The sequence below is a fragment of the Propithecus coquereli genome, unplaced genomic scaffold (assembly GCF_000956105.1).
Source record: "Propithecus coquereli isolate 6110/MARCELLA unplaced genomic scaffold, Pcoq_1.0 Scaffold8, whole genome shotgun sequence".
NCBI lineage: Eukaryota > Metazoa > Chordata > Mammalia > Primates > Indriidae > Propithecus > Propithecus coquereli.
In genome coordinates this window covers 12,066,626-12,086,559 of record NW_012154173.1, presented here as the reverse complement: position 1 = coordinate 12,086,559, position 19,934 = coordinate 12,066,626, and the positions used below count along the sequence as shown (strand labels likewise).

General features: G+C 36.3%; 1 protein-coding gene across 1 annotated transcript in view; it reads left to right on the top strand.

Moving 5' to 3' along the window:
- The first annotated feature begins 330 nt into the window (after positions 1–330).
- Positions 331–19,934, top strand: part of XKR9 (XK, Kell blood group complex subunit-related family, member 9) — a 45,425-nt gene continuing 25,821 nt past the window's right edge. The window contains exons 1-2 of the mRNA XM_012663148.1: positions 331–411; positions 5,734–6,285. Of these exons, the coding sequence (XP_012518602.1) occupies positions 6,014–6,285 (272 nt within the window). The 5' untranslated portion in view covers positions 331–411; positions 5,734–6,013. The remainder of the gene's footprint in view (positions 412–5,733; positions 6,286–19,934) is intronic.

Below are 19,934 nucleotides of genomic sequence, written 5' to 3'. Positions count from 1 at the left end.
ATACTTTTTCAGGATATTTCAAATTCAAGAATCTCTCTCCTTTTCAAACATGACTTGTTATCCACTTGGATATGCTGTTAGGAAAATTGTATTTTCCTAAGACTTAATTGACGAATACAGTGAAAGCTTGAAACCTCGTCACCCTATATGAAGAGTCATGTCATTTCTTCCCTTCAAGGAGGTGGTTAGAAAGGGTGTACTGTATTCACAGTGATACAGACTCTTATCACTAGATTGGAAAATGCCTCATGTGACTAACAGATGATTTCAGTTTCATTTTAGTATTCAGTCTTAGAGATGTGCACACCCTTTAATTATACTTGTTTTCAGTGAAGAAGAAATAAAAGATTTACAAGATCAAGATTTTCCAGAAGAGACTTCGAGTTAAAGAAGGCTTTTTATTTTTGACAGGTAAGTCTGTATTTTCTATGTGTTAAATTTGGTGTATAAGCGAAAGTTTCTCAGCTTTTTTTTTTAAATATATACTTTATTGCAGAGAGATGTATAGTTGGCAAAGGTTATGTATTTTGGCTGGCAACCAGGTAGCCATGTAGCTAGGTTGACCTCTGAATGAAATTGGATTGAAATTGTCCTATTAAGTCAGTAAGTGTATGAAGTCTCCTATGAAGCCAAATTTTATAGATGGCATTATTTCTCCTAAGATGGGTTTGGAATTTTGATCAACTATAGAGGTAGAGATGAACTGTCCTTAACACAAGTTATCTCACTATGTGGTTATTGAAAGAGCTCTGGACTCTCTTTATGAGAGCGGCTATGTTTATTAGCTTGCTGTGTAGGTGCCCTTACAGTTGGCATTATGTTCTTCCTGATTAAATTAGGAATATGGACATTGCTATATCAGATTAATCTACTGAGTCTAATGTTCTGTCAACAATGCAATTCCTGTTTCTTAGAAATTATTTTTCCCGTCTTGTAAAACTTGACTCAAAACTGCTAGTGTTAGCTGAGTGTGCTGGCACGCACCTATAGTCCCAGATACTCTGGAGGCTGAGGCGGGAGGATTGCTTGAACCCAGGAGTTTGAGACAAGCCTGGCCAACATAGCAAGACCTTGTCTCTAAAAAAAAAAAGCAATAAAAAACTGCTAGTGTTTTTCTTATTCATCCCAGGTAAAGGAAGCACTCTTTATGGGTAAAGAGATTAAGAAATGTGCTCATGGAGTGCTGAGTTATTACAGTCTTTAGTTTTAAGGAAATTATCTACATCCAAAACAGTTTAAGTGAAATTTTAGCTCAATTATTGTCTTATAGTCAAGTTTTACTCTTTTGAACATGTTCTCATATTATAAAGTTTTGCTGAGAAGAGTCAGTGGAAAATAAGTTAAAGACTTTTGCTTAGAAAGGTCTAGTATCACATCATTTGCAATTCTGTCTATATTTCTCCTTCCCTTTTTTGTTTTTTGAGACAGAGTCTTGCTCTGTCATCCTGGCAAGAGTGCAGTGGTGTTATCCTCAAACTCCTGGGCTCAAGCAGTCCTCCTGCCTCAGCCTGCCGAGTAGCTGGGACGACAGGCATGTGCCACCATGCTCGGGTAATTTTTTCTATTTTTAGTAGAGATGAGGTCTTGCTCTTGCTCAGGTTGGTCTGGAACTCCTGGTCTCAAGCGATCCTCCCATGTTGGCCTCCCAGAATGCTAGGATTACAGGTGTGAGCCACCACACCTGTTCCGTCTTTCTTTTTTATTCCTTTACAGAAAAGAGTGATGTGTTGTAGTTTTTGGTATGTCTAAAATCTGTAGGATGCTATATGCAAGTATAGTAGTCAAACAACTATTAGTATTTTCTGTTCTCTTTTCATAGACCGTGTAGTATATTGTTGTGGTTAGGACCCAAGTATTGAAGGGGAATGGACTTTACTCATTCGCAATGCCTTACCTAAATAGCTACCATTTCTAAGCCTCAGTTTTATGGTCTGTAAAGTGGAGCCAGTAATACTCTTCTCACAAGGATTTGTGAGGATTAAATGAAATAATGTATGTAAAACACTTCAGTTATAGTAAATAACCAGCGATGGTAGCTACTATTACTACTATCTATTTTTCTACTGTATACTTATTTTTCCTAGATAGTAAAGCTTAAGAAATTACATTTTTAATGAAAATGGAAGGCATTTTATGTATATTAAACATATCCAATATAACCATTGTAAGGAATCTCTGCCAATGTTTTATGGAACTTTTGATTCTGGAGGAAATAATGTTTCTTCCTAATGTATGAAATCTCATATATTAGACTTTTGAAGTAACTGTTCCTTCTGCCTGGAAAGCTTTTCCATTTGAATCCACATGGATAATTCCACTACTCAAATATGACCACCTCAGTGAGTGTTGCCTTGACTAATCTAATTAATATTACATCCCCTAATGCTCCCACCTTTACTCCAACTCCTGATCTTCCTTGCCATGCTCTGTGTTTTTTCCATAGCACTTATCACCTTGTAATAAAATATGTAATATACTTATTTATTATTTTATTGTTAATAGACTTTTTTATTTTATTTATTTTTTAAAATTTCTTTTTCTCATTTTTTGCTTTACCTCACATTAGAAGTTGTATGATTTTATTTTTAAAATGATAGATAATGTACATATTTTTGGAGTACATGTGATAATTTAATACATTCATATAATTTGTAAAGATCAAATCAGTGTAATTGGGATGTCCATTGACCATCTTTGTCTGTTAGGATGTAAATTCCACAGGGGCAGGGATTTTCTTCTCTTTAATTACTTGCTATATCCCAAGGAGCCTGAAATAGCACATGGAATGTTCTAAGTAAATATTTAATTAATTTAATTGAACAGAGCCTCCAGATTAACTTTATCCTCCTGAACTCCATGTGTATGTTGGGTTTGATGTCTTTCATTTTAGGATAAGAATATCTGCAGGGATATCCATGGCCTGCTAGATTGGAAAAAGTCAGATTTGAAAATTATTTTTTCCATCCTGATGGCTATAGCATTCTTGACAGGAAAAGCAGTGATTATGAACTTTTTATTTTATTCTGTAAGAAGAGTGAAATACCTTTTATTATTTATTCTGAAGACTTTTAAACAAAATACTTGTAAGTTATAAAATGATAAGAACACAGTATTAGTTTGTGTGTGTTTTTAGTAACCCTTTTCCCTCTGAGTTTTTAAAGTAATAAATAATCCCTTAAGCCAAAGCCTAATCCAGAGCAAGGCCCAACTCTCTTCAAATCTATGAAGGCTGAGAAAGAGATAAGGAAGCTGCAGAAGAAAAATTTGAAGCTACCAGAGGTTTCTTTTAAAGAAAGAAACCATCTCTATAACATAAAAGTGCACTGCTCATGAAGGAATGTTAGTCCAGTGTAGTAGATCTTTCAGTTATTAATTAATTAATTCGAGACAGGATCTTGCTTTGCCCAGGCTGGGGTGCAGTGGCATGATCATAGCTCACTGCAGCCTCGAACTCCTGGGCTCAAGTGACCCTCTTGCTTCTGCCTCCTGAGTAGCTGGGAATAAAGGTGCATGCCACCATGCCAGGAAGTTTTTCTTATTTTTTATAGAGGCAGGGTCTCGCTATGTTGCCAAGTCTGGTCTCGAACTCCTGACTTCAAGCATTCCTCCCTCCTTGGCCTCCCAAAGTACTGGGATTACAGGTATGAACCACTGTACCTGGGTTCAGTTTTTTTATATCTGTCAAAAATCTGGATTTTTTGTAGAACTTCTTTCAAAGTTGGAGTTGGTTTTCTCAAACCCTGCCACTGCTTTATGTTGGTAATTAATTAGGAAAACAAACAAAATGCTGTTTGGTCAGACAAGTCTTGTGTGAAGATTGCATTCAGTTCATGTTGGCAAAACAGTGATCATAATAGTACTGACTACATCCTAAGTTTGATGTAAGGATTAAATTGGGGCATTTTATATACAACATGTTGCTCAGTGCTTGGCACATAGTGATAAGTACATGTTAGCTTTTATTAGTAAAATAAACATTTTCTCCAGTCATCAAAATTCTTTGTAATTATCATTTACTATTTTTATTTTAAGAAATTATATACATAACAACATGAGTAGCTGTCTGTTGTAAAAAACTCAAGCAATGCAGTACAGAGAATAAATAACTGAAGTTGCATTTGCTTCCTACTTCCAATTCCCTTCCCCTCTCCATATATAATTAGAACTGATACATGCTATGCAGGCCATACCTCAGAGATAACATGGGTTTTGTTCCAGACCACTGTAATCAAGCAAATATCACAATAAAGCCAGTCACAAGAATTTTTTGGTTTCCTAGTTTATATAAACATTATGTTTATACTGTAGTCTGTTAAGTGTGCAACAGCATTATGTCTAAAAAAGCAATGTACATACCTTAATTAAAAATACTTTGTTGCAAAAAAGTGATAATGATTTTCTAAGCTCTTGGTGAGTCATAATTTTTTTGCTGGTAGAGGATTTTGCCTTGATGTGGATAGCTACTGACTGATCAGGTTGGGGGTTGCTGAAGGTTGGGTTGGCTGTTGTGGCAATTTCTTAAAATGAAGTTTGCCACACCGATTAACTAAAATATTTCTCTGTAGCATGCAATGCTGTTTGATAGCATTTTACCCACAGTAGAACTTCTTTCAAAATTGGAGGCAGTCTTCTCAAACCCTGCCACTGCTTTATCAACCAAGTTTATGAAATATTTTAAATCCTATATAGTCATTTAAAAATTGTTCAGAGTCTTCACTGGTACCAGATTCCATCTCAAGAAACCTGTTTCTTTGCTCATCCATAAGGAACAATTCCTCATTTTTTAAATTGGGCGGTGAGATTGCAGCAATTTAGTTCTATCTTCAGGCTCCACTTCTAATTCTAGTTCTCTTGCTATTTCCAGCACATCCGTAGTTACTTCCTCCCCTGAAGTCTTGAGCCCCTCAAAATCATCCACAAGGGTTGGAACCAACTTCTTCCAAACTCCTGTTAATGTTGATATTTTGACCTCCTCCCATGAATCACAAATGTTCTTAATGGCATCTCGCATGGTGATTCTTTTCCAGAAGGTTTTTGATGTATTAATACTTTGCCCATACCCATTAGAGGAATCACTATGGCAGCTATAGCCTTTTAAAACATGTTTCTTAAATAATAAGACTTGAAAGATGAAATGACACCTTGATCCATGAGCCAGTAAAGCTTCACCCACCCCCCAAACCCCATCTGTGGAAGAATTGTCTTCCATGAAACTGGTCCCTGGTGCCAAACAGATGGGGGACCACTCAAGTAGTTTTAAATATTTTGCTCTTATAAAAAAGGCTCTGCAAAGAGTATCTGTGCACATTTGTGAATATTTCTCTAGGATAGAATCTTAAATGGAATTACAGGATTAAAAACATATTCAGAATGTTTCACAGCTAAAACATATATTTTAGAAGTTTTGTAATATTCTATTTTATGAGTCTACTTTTATTTACTTTACCATTTCCTTATATTGATACATTTAGGTCATTTCCAATTTTTTGCCACTATAAATGGTCCTGTGATAAATATCTTTGTGAATAGGTTATGTTTTTAAAAGATAATCTGAGAGGAAGTTGTCCACTAATAAGTATGTTTCTGAGACTTTGCTTTCTCAAAGCTATTTTAAGAACTATATTTAGTGGTAATATATTATTTCTAGAAAAAATAGGGCTTTGATAAAATCATGGCCCAGGGTTTTTAATATACTCAAGATTTTTAGGAACTTAAATTTATGTTTCATTTTAGGTCTTGTCAGCTGTAATGAAGATCATTGTGAAACAGAAGATTGAATAAAGCCTTGGAACGTTGGATCTGGATTAGAGATTTAGAAAAGAAAGTTAAAATTAGTCACTTTGGTTTTAGTGTTCCAATTTCATAATATTCCTTCTTTCTTCTAAATAGATGTAGGGAGTGGAAATTAAAATTCAGTGCTTTACCAAAGGATGCACTAATATTTGTTCTGGCATTTTTTTTTCTTTTTGTATGAGAGAAGAAAGTAGGTAACCAAGAACTGTAGTGATTCATAATGAAATATACGAAACACAATTTTATGATGTCAGTTCTTGGCGTTATAATCTATATAACTGACTTAATTGTGGACATATGGGTATCTGTCAAGTTTTTCCATGAAGGACAGTATGTTTTTGGCGTATTAGCTTTAAGCTTTATGCTTTTTGGAACACTTGTGGTCCAGTGTTTTAGTTATTCTTGGTTCAAGGCTGATTTAAAGAAAGCAGGCCAAGAAAGTCAGCGTTGTTTTCTTCTACTTCATTGCTTGCAAGGAGGAGTTTTTACAAGGTGAGCATACACTTTTGATCATTAACACTGTTTTTCTTTTATCCAAACAGAAACTACCTTTTTGTATCTGGGTAGTCACATGTACAAAGGTCCTCTGTTTGCATGTAGCACAAAGGTTACTTATTCCTCACTAGTGGTGCTTAGATGAGTCATTGCTGCATTGTCAGAACTTTCTAGGTTCATTAATAGAGTGTTTTAATTTACCTCATTAGGTTACTTTTTTTCTGCTATGTACTCTGTTTTTATAAGAAGGAAAAAGACTTCTATGTCTTGTGAAATTTTTATCTTCTGTGTATATTCTAAGCCTGATTGTATAAATATAGATTATCACCTGCAACTCTGAGAGAGCACTTAAAGTTACTTATACCATTGATTTAACTAAATGTGATTTTTACTGCAATAATGCAGTAGCCATGTGGTGAGGTAGATTCAGAGTCACAGACAGAATTAAAAACAACCTTAATAATCATTTTGTTTAAAACCTTATTTTATAGGTAAAGAAACTTGAATCTAAATAGGTCTGAGAATTCTATGATTCTCCATATATTTAATTTCATATGACCTCTCCATTATTACCTTAGGGGATTTCATTCTGTTAAAAGTAATATACAGGCCGGGCGCGGTGGCTCACGCCTGTAATCCTAGCTCTCTGGGAGGCCGAGGCGGGTGGATTGTTTGAGCTCAGGAGTTCGAGACCAGCCTGAGCAAGAGCAAGACCCCGCCTCTACTAAAATTGGAAAGAAATTAATTGGACATCTAAAAATATACAGAAAAAACTAGCCGGGCATGGTGGTGCATGCCTGTAGTCCCAGCTACTCGGGAGACTGAGGCAGGAGGATTGTTTGAGTCCAGGAGTTTGAGGTTGCTGTGAGGTAGGCTGACGCCACGGCACTCACTCTAGCCCAGGCAACACAGTGAGACTCTGTCTCAAAAAAGTAATATACAGCTTAAAAGTAAAGAAAAAAGTGAAAGGCAACTATTAAAAGAGGATAACATACTTTTTTAAAATTAGATTTTGAATTTGGGCTATTTTTATAGCTTACAGGTTAATTTCTGATTCTGTCCTGTTAAAAAGCAACAAATTCATGGCCCTAAGTTGAAAGTATTAAGGAAAAATCCAGCTTTTCTTATATTAATAAATAATAATAATGCCATTATGTTTTTATGGAGATTTATAGTTCTCAAAGTATTTTCACATACTTTGTCTTTTTAAAGCTAGAGTTTAATATGTAAGAGAAACAATGTGCAATAAGAAAAAAGTTTACAGATTTTAGAAAAGCTGGAAAGAAAGTACATTAGTTGTTGGTATTGGAAGTCAGTTTTGGAACAGTGCATTCTAAATTAGATGAAAATGTTTAAAGAAATGGAGTGAAAGTGCTGATAAGTAAAATATGTGTGTAATAAGTGAGATTTAATGAGTATTCTGTATGAGCAATAATGAAAATTACGTAGTTGTAATATCTGAAGAAGGATAAAAATTACTTTTGCAGAGACTTTAGAAATATGTTAAATTCTCTGTTATTTGCCATTATATTAATGGAAAATTTTCACATCTACAAAACGGTTTTCATTGGTGTTGCAAATGAGGACTTTAAGGTACTGCAAGACATTATATTCTAAATTGTGTTATAAAAGGAAGGCAAAATTGCCTTGATTTTTTCTGTCTGTTGATATACCTAGTAACTTTTTATCAAATGTCACATATTGTATATAAAAGATGATTGAGGTTCCAAATGATGGTATTTTTCTTTTTCTCTGGAAGGCTTTTACAAAAAGGTTCAGTGTACTTTTGGTTTGCTTCTCTTCCTACAGTGCAGCCTCAAAGGTGCTGAGAGCGTGGTGTGGTCATTCTCACCCCCACAGGTCCTGAACACTAATCCTTATCTCCTCGGCACCACAAGACTGCCAAAAACTCTGCTTTACTTTTCGAAGACTTTCTGTTTAGCTTTTAGCCTCTGTTATAGTTTCGAAATTTGGCAAATGTCTTTTGGGAAAAACTGGCTGAGTTTGTGGTCCCTCAGTCTACAGTCCTGTAAAGACCTCTAAAACCTGTGCTAGTTTCTCTGTTTCCTAACGACAGCCTGGGGGAAAAAATCCAGATTTTCAGCCTCTTGTCCTGAATAACAGAATCGGCAAATATTCCCAGGCAAGAAGCATCTGTAGAAACCTCAGCTCAGTTTCTAGTCTCTCTTGTTTTGACAGGAACATGGGTCTGCTCCAATATACTGAGTCCTACCTAAAAGTGTAATCCATACACTCTTAAATTATCCCAAGTGTAAAGTAAAAAAACCCTTTACTGTTAACATTGATAATATAAAGACCTCAAAACATTTGAATTCCATTTAACCATGTTTCCAACTTATACATTAATATTGCTGGTATTTTAATTCTTGTTTTTAATCTCACTAGATGGTATTATTATTGCATTATTTTTCTGCTTTATGTAGTTAAAGTCTATTAAATTTTGCATATGTTTACCCATAGATTTACTAATCACTTTATTTTTTATTCCTTCTTGAATCTCAGACCTTCCACCTAGAATCACTTATTGTCTGCCTTCCTGAGGTCCGTTTTTAAGAATTTCATCTATTGAGGGTCTATTGGTGACATCATCTTTTAATTTTTGGTTGTTTGAAAATGTCTTTATTTTACCATCTTTCTTGAGAGATATTTTAGTGACTATAGAATTCTAGATGAGTTGTTATTTTCTCTGTACATCTTACAATCTCTTGTCTTTTGGTTTCCATTGTTGCTCTGGGGGAGTTAGATTTCAGTCTAACTGCTGCTCTTTTGAAAGTATTTTGTCTTTTTCCCCTTATGATTTTTCTTTATCTCTGGATTTCTACAGTTTAATTATATGTTTAAGTGTAGATTTTATTTCTCTTGCTTAAGAATTGCTTGTTCTCTTGATTCTGTGGATTATTATCTTCCATTGGTTCTGCACAATTCTCAGCCATTATCTTTTCTAATGTTTTCTCTACCACATTTCTGTTTCTTTCTATTCTGGAACGCCAATCAAATGTAAGTTAGACCTTCTCACTGTATCTAACACGACTCTTACATGTTAAATTGTTAAAATTCTTATTTTTTGACTCTTTATGGTATAATCTACAAAATTTTTCATAACTCTTTTTTATTTGACAACTACTTTCTTTCGCTGTGGCCAAGGTGTTATTATATCCAACCACTGAGTTTTAAATTTTGATTATTATAAATTCAGAAGCTCTATCTTTTCAAGTCTGTGTCACTTTTTATAGTTTCCTATTCACTGCAGATATTTTCAAACTTGTCATTTATATCTTTCCTAAACATAGTAAGCATTGTTTTATTTATAATTCTAATATCTGAAGCCCTTTCAGGTTTGTTACTGCTGGCTCTGATTCTACAATTGGGTGTTCATATTGCCTTGTTTTCCTGTATGCCTGGTATCAATGATATGTTCTGGTCATTGCCCTTGAAAAAATAATTTGTGGGATCTTCACAAAGCTCTCCCTAGAGGCTTTGAATTTCTTCCTAGTAGACGCCTGGAGGTTCTATCAGATGGAGTCTACACATAATTTCATGGCTGAAGTTCCTTGGCCTACACAGGTTATGCATACCTGGGATGCAAATCTGTTCAAGGAAAGTCTGTGTCAACAATATATCAATCGATTTTTAAACAAATGGACTTTATTGAAGTATAATTTTATATACAATAAAATGCACATATTTAAAATACACAGTTCTAAATGACATGTTAACAATATTGAGTCTTCTACTTTATGAACAGGGGTTTCCTCTCCATTTATTTAGACTTTTTTTTTTTTTAGATTGGGCACTTCAGGATTATTTAGACTTTCTTTAATTTCCTTTAGCAATGTTTTGTAGTTTTCAATGTATAGGTCTTATACATATTTTGTTATACTTATCTCTAAGTGTTTCATTTTTTGGATGCATTATAAATGGTATTTATTTATTTATTTTTTTAATTTTTTTATTTCAGCATATTATGGGGTACAGATGTTTAGGTTACGTGTGTTGCCCTTGGTTCCCCCCGCAAGTCCGTGTTTCAAATATGTCCATCCTTTGGGTAGTGCGCATTGCACTCCTTGTGTATACAAATACCCGTCCCCTCCTCCCTCCTCCCCCCTCCTCCTGCCGCCCTCCCCCTTCCCCAGCATCCAATAGATGTTGTTCTGATATGTGCATTTATGTGTTGATTAGTTAATACCAATTTGATGGTGAGTACAAATGGATCCCGTTCTGCTGCTCTTGTGGTGCCCCACTTTGGATAATGGGCTTAAGTTTAATAATGGTATTTATTTTTAATTTCAATTTCTAATTGTTCATTGCTGGTTTGTAGAATTAGTTGGTTTTTATATTGATCATTTATCCTATATGACTTTGCTAAGTTCACTTTTTAGTTCTAGTAATTTTTTTGTGTTCTCCTTAGTATTCTTTACATAATCATCATTTTGCAAATAAACCATACTGTCTTAATTACTATAGCTTTATAATACAGCTTGAGGTCATATATTCTTTTTCCTGATTTTTTAATCAGGACTTTATTTCTTTATTTATTTTTGAGACAGAGTCTCTCTCTGTCATCCCAGGTAGAGGCAGTGGTATCATCATAGCTCACTGCAGCCTCAAACTCCTGGGCTCAAGCAATCCTCCTGCCTCAGCCTCTCAAGTAGCTGGGACTACAGGCACGTGCTAATTTTTCTCTTTTTAGTAGAGATGGTCTCGCTTTTGCTCAGACTGGTCTCAAGCTCCTGAGCGCAAGCAATCCTCTTATCTCGGCCTCCCAGAGTGCTAGGATTGCAGGCATGAACCACTGTGTCTGTCCTTAGTTAAATATATTTCTAGGTATTTTGTCACAGTGTTTTTGATCCCTAGCATTTCTTTTTTATTTTTTCTCACTTTCCATCTCTGCTTATATTGCCCATCTGCTCTTGGATGTTGTCTACTTTTTACATTACAGCCCTTAGTATGTTAACCATAGTCGTTTTAAATTCAGAGTCTGATAATTTCAAAATTCTTGCTATATCTGAGTTTTGTTCTGTCTGATACTTGCTGTGTTTCTTCAAACTGTGTTTTAAAGTATGCCTTGTAATATTTGGTTGAAAGCTTGACATGGAAAGTAATATGGAGATACCTCAAAGAACTAAAAGTAGAACAACCGTTTGATCCAGCAATCCCATTACTGGGTATTTACCCAAAGGAAAAAAAGACATTCTATAATAAAGACATCTGCATGCGAATGTTTTTAGCAGCACAATTCACAATTGCAAAGAAGTAGAAGCAACCCAAGTGTCTATCAATACATGAGTGGATTAATAAAATGTGGTATATGTATACCATGTAGTACTATTTAGGCATAAAACATGGTGAACTAATACCTCTTGTATTATCCTGGCTGAAGCTGGAGCCCATTCTTCAAAGTGAAGTATCACAAGAGTGGAAAAACAAGCACTGCATGTACTCACCATTAAATTGGTATTAATTGACCAACATATATGTGTTGTTTGTGCACATATGAAAGTAACATTCATCTGGTGTCGGGCATGTAGGAGGGGGGAGGAGGGGATGGGTTAATTCACAGCTAATGGGTACAGCGTGCACTCTCTGGGAGATGGGCATGCTTGTAGCTCTGACTTAGGTGCTGCAAAGGCAATATATGTAACCGAGGTGTATCCCCTTAATATTCTGAAATAAAAAAAAAAGATTGACATGACATATGGGTGAAAGGAAGTGCAGTAAGAAAGACTTTAGTAATGTGGTTGTAAGGTGTAGGGGAATGGGAAATATTCTGTGTTCCTATGATTAGGTCTTTTAGTGAGCCTATGTCCTTGGTCTGTGAACTTTCTAAATGCCTCTCATTGTTCCGCTAAATAGAAGTACAATTGATTTTTTTCTAATCTTATCTCCTGAGATCTTGCTAAACTCATTAATTGTAGTAGTTTTTTTGTCTGGTTTCCGGGTATTTTCTGGGTAAATCATCATGTCATTTGCAAATAGGAACAGTTCGACTTCCTCCTTTAAAATATTTATTCCTTTTATTTCTTTTTCTTGCCTTATTTGACTGGTTAGCTCCTCCAATAAAATGTTGAATAAAAGCAATGAAAACAACATTCTTGGCTTATTCTTGATCTCAGGGGTAAAGTGTTGAATGTTCTCCCATTAAATTTGGTGTTAGGCTATTGTGGTTTTTCAAGTGCCTTTTATCAAATTGAAGAGGTTTCCTTCTCTTTTAATATCTTGAGAATTTTTTTTATGGATGAATGTTGAATTTTGTCAAATTTTTTTTGTGTCTATTGAGATGATCATATGGTTTTTCATTGATTCATTTTTTTCATTTATTTATTTCATTGATTGATTTTATATTGTTAAACCAACTTTGTAGCCCTGGGATAGACCCAGTTAATTATGATTCTTTTTATATGTTGTTGAATTTGATTTGCAAATATTTTGTTGAGCATTTTTGTGTCCATGCCCATGAGGGATATTTGCCTGTCATTTTCTTTACTTGTAATATCTTTGGCAGGTTTTAGATTAGCTTTATGTTGGCCTCATAAGTTGGAAAATATTCCTTTTTTACTTTCTGAGGAAGTTTGTACAAGACTAGTATTATTTCTTCTTTAAATGTTTGATAAAGTGTATTTTATCAAAATATATTAGATAGAGTTAATGTGTGTAGATTTTTGAGAACTAATTCAATTTCTTTGATAGATATTGGGCTATTCAGATTTTCTGTTTGATCTTGCGTCAGTGTTATTAGTTGTATTTTTTATGGAACATATCTGTTTCATGAAATTTTTCCAGTTTATTGGTATAAAGTTGTTCCCAGTATTTTGTTATTATAGTTTTAATCTGTGTAGGATCTTTGGTGATGTCATATTTTCCCTTCTTGATTTTGTATTCTGTTTTTTTCCTTCTCCCTCTCCCAACCCCTAAACAGTCTTGGTAGAGGTTTACCAGTTTCTTCTTTCTTTTCAAAAAACCAAATTTTAGCTTTGTTAATTTCTCTGTGTTGCTTGTTTCTTTTCTATTTCATTGATTTCTGCTTTTATCTTTATTATTTCCTTCCTTCTATGTATTAGGTTTAATTTGCTTCTCTTTTTCTATCTCATTTCTGTGGAAACATATTGTTACTATTAACCATTTCGTCTTTCCAATAAAGCATTTAAGCCATAACTTTCCCTCTAATTCTTGCATTAGTTGTATCTCAGGCATTTTGATATGTTTTGTCTTCATTATTTATCAGTTCAAAATATTTTTTAGCTTACTTTGTGATTTCTTCTTTTACCCAGTGGTTAGACTATTAAAAACTTTTTTTTCAAATATTTGAGTCTTTTATAGATATTTTAATGTGATTCATAATTTAATCTCTTTGTGGTCAGATAACATACTTTTATGATTTCAATCTTTTGAAATTTATTTAGATTTTATTTTCTAACATATGGTCCATCTTTATGAATATTTCATGTATACTTGAAATATATGTGTTTCTATAATTATTGATTGTGGTTGTCTATAAGTGAAATTTAGTGAATGTAGTTGGTAGTGTTATACAGATATTGTACAGTCTTTTTTTTTGTTTTTTGTTTTTGAGACAGAGTCTTACTGTGTTGCCCGGGCTAGAGTGCTGTGGCATCAGCCTAGCTCACAGCAACCTCAAACTCCTGGGCTCAAGCGATCCTCCTGCCTCAGCCTCCCGAGTAGCTGGGACTACAGGCATGCGCCACCATGCCCGGCTAAGTTTTTTCTATATATTTTTAGTTGTCTGATTAATTTCTTTCTATTTTTAGTAGAGACGGGATCTCGCTCTTGCTCAGTCTGGTCTCGAACTCCTGAGCTCAAACAATCCGCCCGCCTTGGCCTCCCAGAGTGCTAGGATTACAGGCGTGAGCCACCGTGTCCGGCCCTGTACAGTCTTACTGATACTGTGCTTAGTTGTTAGAAGTGTTGGGAAAATTGGGTAGCCGTTTAGAAAGAAAGAAAGTACGAGAATTTTAAGTGGACAATAATATTTTTCACACGAAGGTCAGGCTCAGGCCATGCCCTACCATGGCACATGATCTGGAAAAGAGTTTAGCCTTTTCTGTAGCGGTGAAGTCTTCATTCTGTGGAGGCGGTGGTAAAATCTTCAGAAGTATATTGGTAGAAACATAGAAGTGAGTATTGAGAGAATTTGAAAATGTTGTAGTTTTTGTTTTTAGAATCCCACAGTCTTTGATGTGACAAAATATGGGCTCCAATTCCTTCAAGCGAGGAGAAAGTTTGAAAGGATAATCTGGAAGAGTTTTGTTTCCAGAGTAATACTCCCTCCCTGCCCCTTATATCCACGCCACAAGTGCAAGGAAAGAGTTTTTCTCTGTATGACATATGAACAGACAGATCACAGATTTTTTTTTTTTTTAAATTGACTAGAATAGAATAGTAAGCAATAGCCAGTATGAGAACACTGAAGGTTTTTATTAACTTTAGAATTGGGATAATTTAAGATAGCATATTATGGGGTATACTACTAGGTAGGATACTAGATAGCAGGATAAATTTCAAATGAATCAAATATTTAATGTAAAAAACCTGTAAAAGTACTATAAGAAAACATGGGAGAATTCATTTATAACCTTGGAATGGGGAAATCCTTTATAACTATGATTCAAAATCCAGAAGCTATAAGAATTATAGATTTGACTGTAAAAAATGCATGCTAATAAACAAAAGCAAAAATCCCCAAACAAAAGCAAAAGCAAAGCCACCAGGAAAACAAAATTAAAAGGGAAAAATATTTGCAACATCTACCAGACAAAGGGCTAGTCCTCTAATATTTAAAGAGCTTATGGAAGTCAAAAAGTAAAAGACCGTTCACACAATAGAAAAATGGGAAAAGAATAAGGATAGTTCATAGAAAAGGAAATATAAATGGGTTTTAAGTTGCATGAAAGATACTAAGCCTCATTCATAATACAAAATGCCAATTAAAACTACACTGAGATATTATTCCTCATGAAATTAACAAAAATCTAAATGATAATACACTCTTTTGGCAAGGCATGGGAAAGCAGGTACTTTCATACTTTGTTGATCAGAGTATGGATTGATATGATCTGTGGAGGACAGTTTGAGCATATTGCAAATATATATTAATAAATGTTTTTTAGACCAAGAGGTTCCTCTTTTGGGAATTTATCATACTTGCGTATATGTAAAATGATACATTCACACAATTTTTAATTGTACATTGTTTATAATAGCAAAATATTGAAAAAAATTTAAATATCTTTTGATAGAGTTTATGAGATATCTATACAATGGCATACTACATAGCTGTAATGAAAAATGATACAGTCCTTTATGGGCCAGGTGGGTTGGCTCACGCCTGGTATCCTAGGACTCTGGGAGGCTGAAGCGGGAGGGTTGCTTGAGTTCCGAGTTTGAGATCAGCCTGAGCAATGATGAGATCCCATTTCTACTAGCAATAAAAAAATAAGCCAAGCATTGTGGTATGCACCTGTAGTCCCAGCTACTTGGGAAGCTGAGGCAGGAAGATCACTTGAGCCCAGGAGCTTGAGGCTGTAGTGAGCAATGATGACATCACTACATTCTACCCAGGGCAACAGAGTAAGACTCTGTCTGGGAAAAAAAAAAAAAAGGAAATTGAACCTCCCACCTTACTCCCCCACTTCATTAAAAAAAAGTGCTTTATATACTGAAATGAAAAGATGTCTAGGATATATTTTTCAGTGAAAAGATAAGATGCAGACATCAGGTACAGTATGCTATGATATGTGCAAAAAAAGATGGTGAAAAGGAATATATATATTTATGTTTGCCTAAAGAAACTCTAGAAGGGTACACATGAAACTAATGAGTGAATTCTTGTGGTCATGGGGTCAGGTGAAAGCTGGGTACTTGGGTCATAGGAGTGGGATAGAGGTTTTTCACTGTATAACTTTCTATATTTTTTGATTTTTGAATTATGTGAATGTTTCGCCTATAGAAACAATTATAAAAAAGAAGAAAAAGAAAAATTGAATTAGGTTAGCTATTAGTAAGAGATGCAAGCTAGAAAAAGAGACACTTCCCTCTTTTTGTCTGTCTTTTTCTTTCTCTTTGAATTTCTGTAGTCCAGGAAGTGGCAGAATACTGAGACAAATAGTAAGAAATAAGCAAACATTGAACAGTTCATAAAAATGGACCAAATTATCCAAAAGTTCATCCAAGGCTGAATACTGAAAAAGTTGAGATTTGCTGAACTGTGGATTCCTTTTCCCAAAGGAATAGATAAATTGAATTTGTGTTAGTAGATGAAAGACAAGGAATATTAACATGAATTATTTATAAGGTGTGACTAAGTATGCTGTTACTGCTCATGGGTCTCTGGAGTGGAGTGTTTCATTTTCCAGAATTTAAATTAGATGACACTTTTACATTTATATTATATGTATTATTTGTGATAAAAACCTCTCTTTGCCAAAGAAGAGTTTTCCTTTCATGGATATATGAAAGACATTTGAATTATTTAAAATATGGAAATGATTTTTGCTCCTTCTAAATACAGGGTTTAAAAAAGTTCAAATTATATAAAAGAGCATACAATTGGACATGTCTCCCTCCTCCCACAGATTCCCTAGGACATTCTGTAGAGTTAAATGGGCATTAAATAATTGAGCCCTCTTTCTTACCTGTTTTTCAATTTACAACCCCTTAGAGGTCATTTAGTCGCATTCAAATTTCCTAGGATGAGATATTTATAAAAATTTGGGATCTGGTCCTTTTACTTTAATCTCCAAATATTTGGGTTTTTTCTAGATATGTTATTATTGATTTCTGATTTAATTTCAAGAACATACTTTGTATGATTACAGCCCTTTTATATTTATTTATTTATTTATTTATTTATTTTTTGAGACAGAGTCTCACTGTGTTGCCCTGGCTAGAGTGCCGTGGCATCAGCTTAGCTCACAGCAACCTCAAACTCCTGGGCTCAAGCAATCCTTCTGCCTCAGCCTCCCGAGTAGCTGGGACTACAGGCATGCGCCACCATGCCCGGCTAATTTTTTTTCTATATATTTTTAGCTGTCCAATTAATTTCTTTCTATTTTTGGTAGAGACGGGGTCTCGCTCTTGCTCAGGCTGGTTTCGAACTCCTGAGCTCAAACAATCCGCCCGCCTCGGCCTCCCAGAGAGCTAGGATTACAGGCGTGAGCCGCCATGCCTGGCCCTTTTTATATTTATTAAGACTCATTTTTATGGCCCAGCATGTTGTCTAACTTGGTGAATAGTCCATGTGTATTGGAAAATAATTTGTAATTTTCATTCTTTGATTGTAATGTTCTATAAATGTCAATTAGATCAATTAACTTGATCACGTTATTCAAACTCTCTATTACTGATTTTTTTTTTAGGGCTACTTTTCCTTTCAATTACTGAGAGGCAAGTGTTAAAATCCTCAACTAAGATTGTGGATTTGTCTTTTTCTCTCTTTACCTTTGACAGTTTTTGCTTTGTGTATCTTAAAGCTTCATTATTAGGTACATACAGATTTTGAAATGTTATGTATTCATGATGAATTGATTTTTATATCTTTATGACATGATCCGCTTTATCTCTGGTAATATTCCTTGACTTGAAGTCTGTTTTGTCTGGGATATTAGTATAGCTATATCAACTTTTTTTGGTGATTTCCTTTCAAACTATCTGTGTCTTTGTGTTTAAAGAGAGCTTCTTGTCAGAAGGTTCTGGGAGGGGCAAGATGGCGGATGAGAAAAATTGCCACCCAGAGTGTCTCTGTAAGAAAGACAGATTTTAAAAGAAAGTGAAAAAAAAAATAAACAGGCAGACAAACAGATTGGATGAGGTTCAGAAGGAAGCGTGCCTAAAACTACAGAAGACTCCATGGAAGAAGTTGCGGAGGAGAAGTGGAAGGAGAAGGGCCCCCAAGAGGTTTGGAGACCAGTGACAAGGGTAGGTGGAGCAGTTAAATTTCCCTTCCCTTGCATCTCAGACTGCTGGTGGGCTCCTAAGCAGTTGGAGAGACCTGCCAACATCAGCCCAGAAATGGTTGCTGCCAATGAGTGGTGAGCCTCTTGTAGACAGGGCACCAGGCTCCCAGCTCCCTCGGGGTACCTCCCGGCCCACAGACCTGAGCCGATCGGTAGGCGCCATGTTGCTTCATTCTCGCCTTCCCCTTCCCTACCCATGGCTGCTGAGAGAAACAATTTAGCCACCACCCAGAGGCATTTTCAGGGAATGAGAACTTTCCTTTTGGGGCCCTATAGCAGATTTAGGGGTACTCAGACTGTGAGCTCCCTACCCGCCAGACTTCCCAGGTGCTGCTTGCCTGGTGACTCCAGGAGAGCAGGACAAATCCTGATGTGGAGAGACATTGATCCAGCTTGGGCACCCCTTAGGTGACTTGAGACTAGCACTCCACTCCCTGGCAGGGTCAGGGATTGATCTCTAGGGCCCCGGGAACAGGCCTGGAGACCAGATCCCTTACACCCAAGTCTTGATCACATTGCCCTGGGACACAGAAAGGATATTTGTGAATGAGACTACTGAGGTGTGTGTGCCTTCAGGGGCAGATCAGCGTGCTTGAGGGGCAACCTTTGTCCCATGGGAGGGCTGTGTGCCCAGCTCAGGCTGCGGTCCTGGGCAGGGAACCTCCGAGGCTGCATCATAGCCAGGGAAAATCCACTGGCTTGAGGTCCTGTCTGCTGGCAGAGGCCCCGGAGAAACTATGGAATAGGGGAGGGTGGAAAGGAGCAAGGCCTGTTCCAGACTGCTGGTCTCAGTGCCCCACCCCACATAGACTTTTCAGCTGAGTGGGGCCATTTCACCTCCTCCCTGGCAACTTTGCCCAGAAGCAGAGAACAGGCCTTTGACCCCTGCTAACAGCATTTGTGAAGCTTGAGGGCATGGTCACCCAACTGAGCTCTGCCCAGACTCACTCTGCCACCTACCCCCACTGAGGTGGAGAATAAGGATACACCTGGAAGTCCCAGGGCCCCACCCACCACCCGAGGCACAAGAGGGCCTCTCCAAAGGAACAAGAGTTGGTTACAGGACCCCAAAACAACGCTGCAGCCTGTTCCTCCCAGCAAGTGACACCTATTGACCGGGAGGTCATTGTGCACACCTTTTACTACATCTACTGACTCATCATAAAGGGTGTGGTTGAATCCCACCCACGAACACCACCTACTGGCTCAGAGACTAAACAGGGTATGTCATTATCCAAATGAAAATCTATAGGTAAGAAGCAACAGCTGATCCAGATGGGAAGGAATCAGGAAAAGAACTCTGGAAGTATGAAGGATCAAACAGAAAGCACACCCCCCAAAAGGAACACCTGCTCTCTAGCAGTGGACAGCAACTAAATTCAGAACACTAAAATGGCAGAAGAATTTCGAACATGACTTGTAAGAAAACTCAATGATATGCAAGAAAAAATGGATAACCAACATAAAGAACCCCCCCCCCAAAAAAAAATTCAAGGGCCGGGCATGGTGGCTCACGCCTGTAATCCTAGCACTCTGGGAGGCCGAGGCGGGTGGATGGCTCAAGGTCAGGAGTTCGAGACCAGCCTGAACAAGAGCGAGACCCTGTCTCTACTAAAAAATAGAAAGAAATGATCTGGACAACTAAAAAAAAAAAAT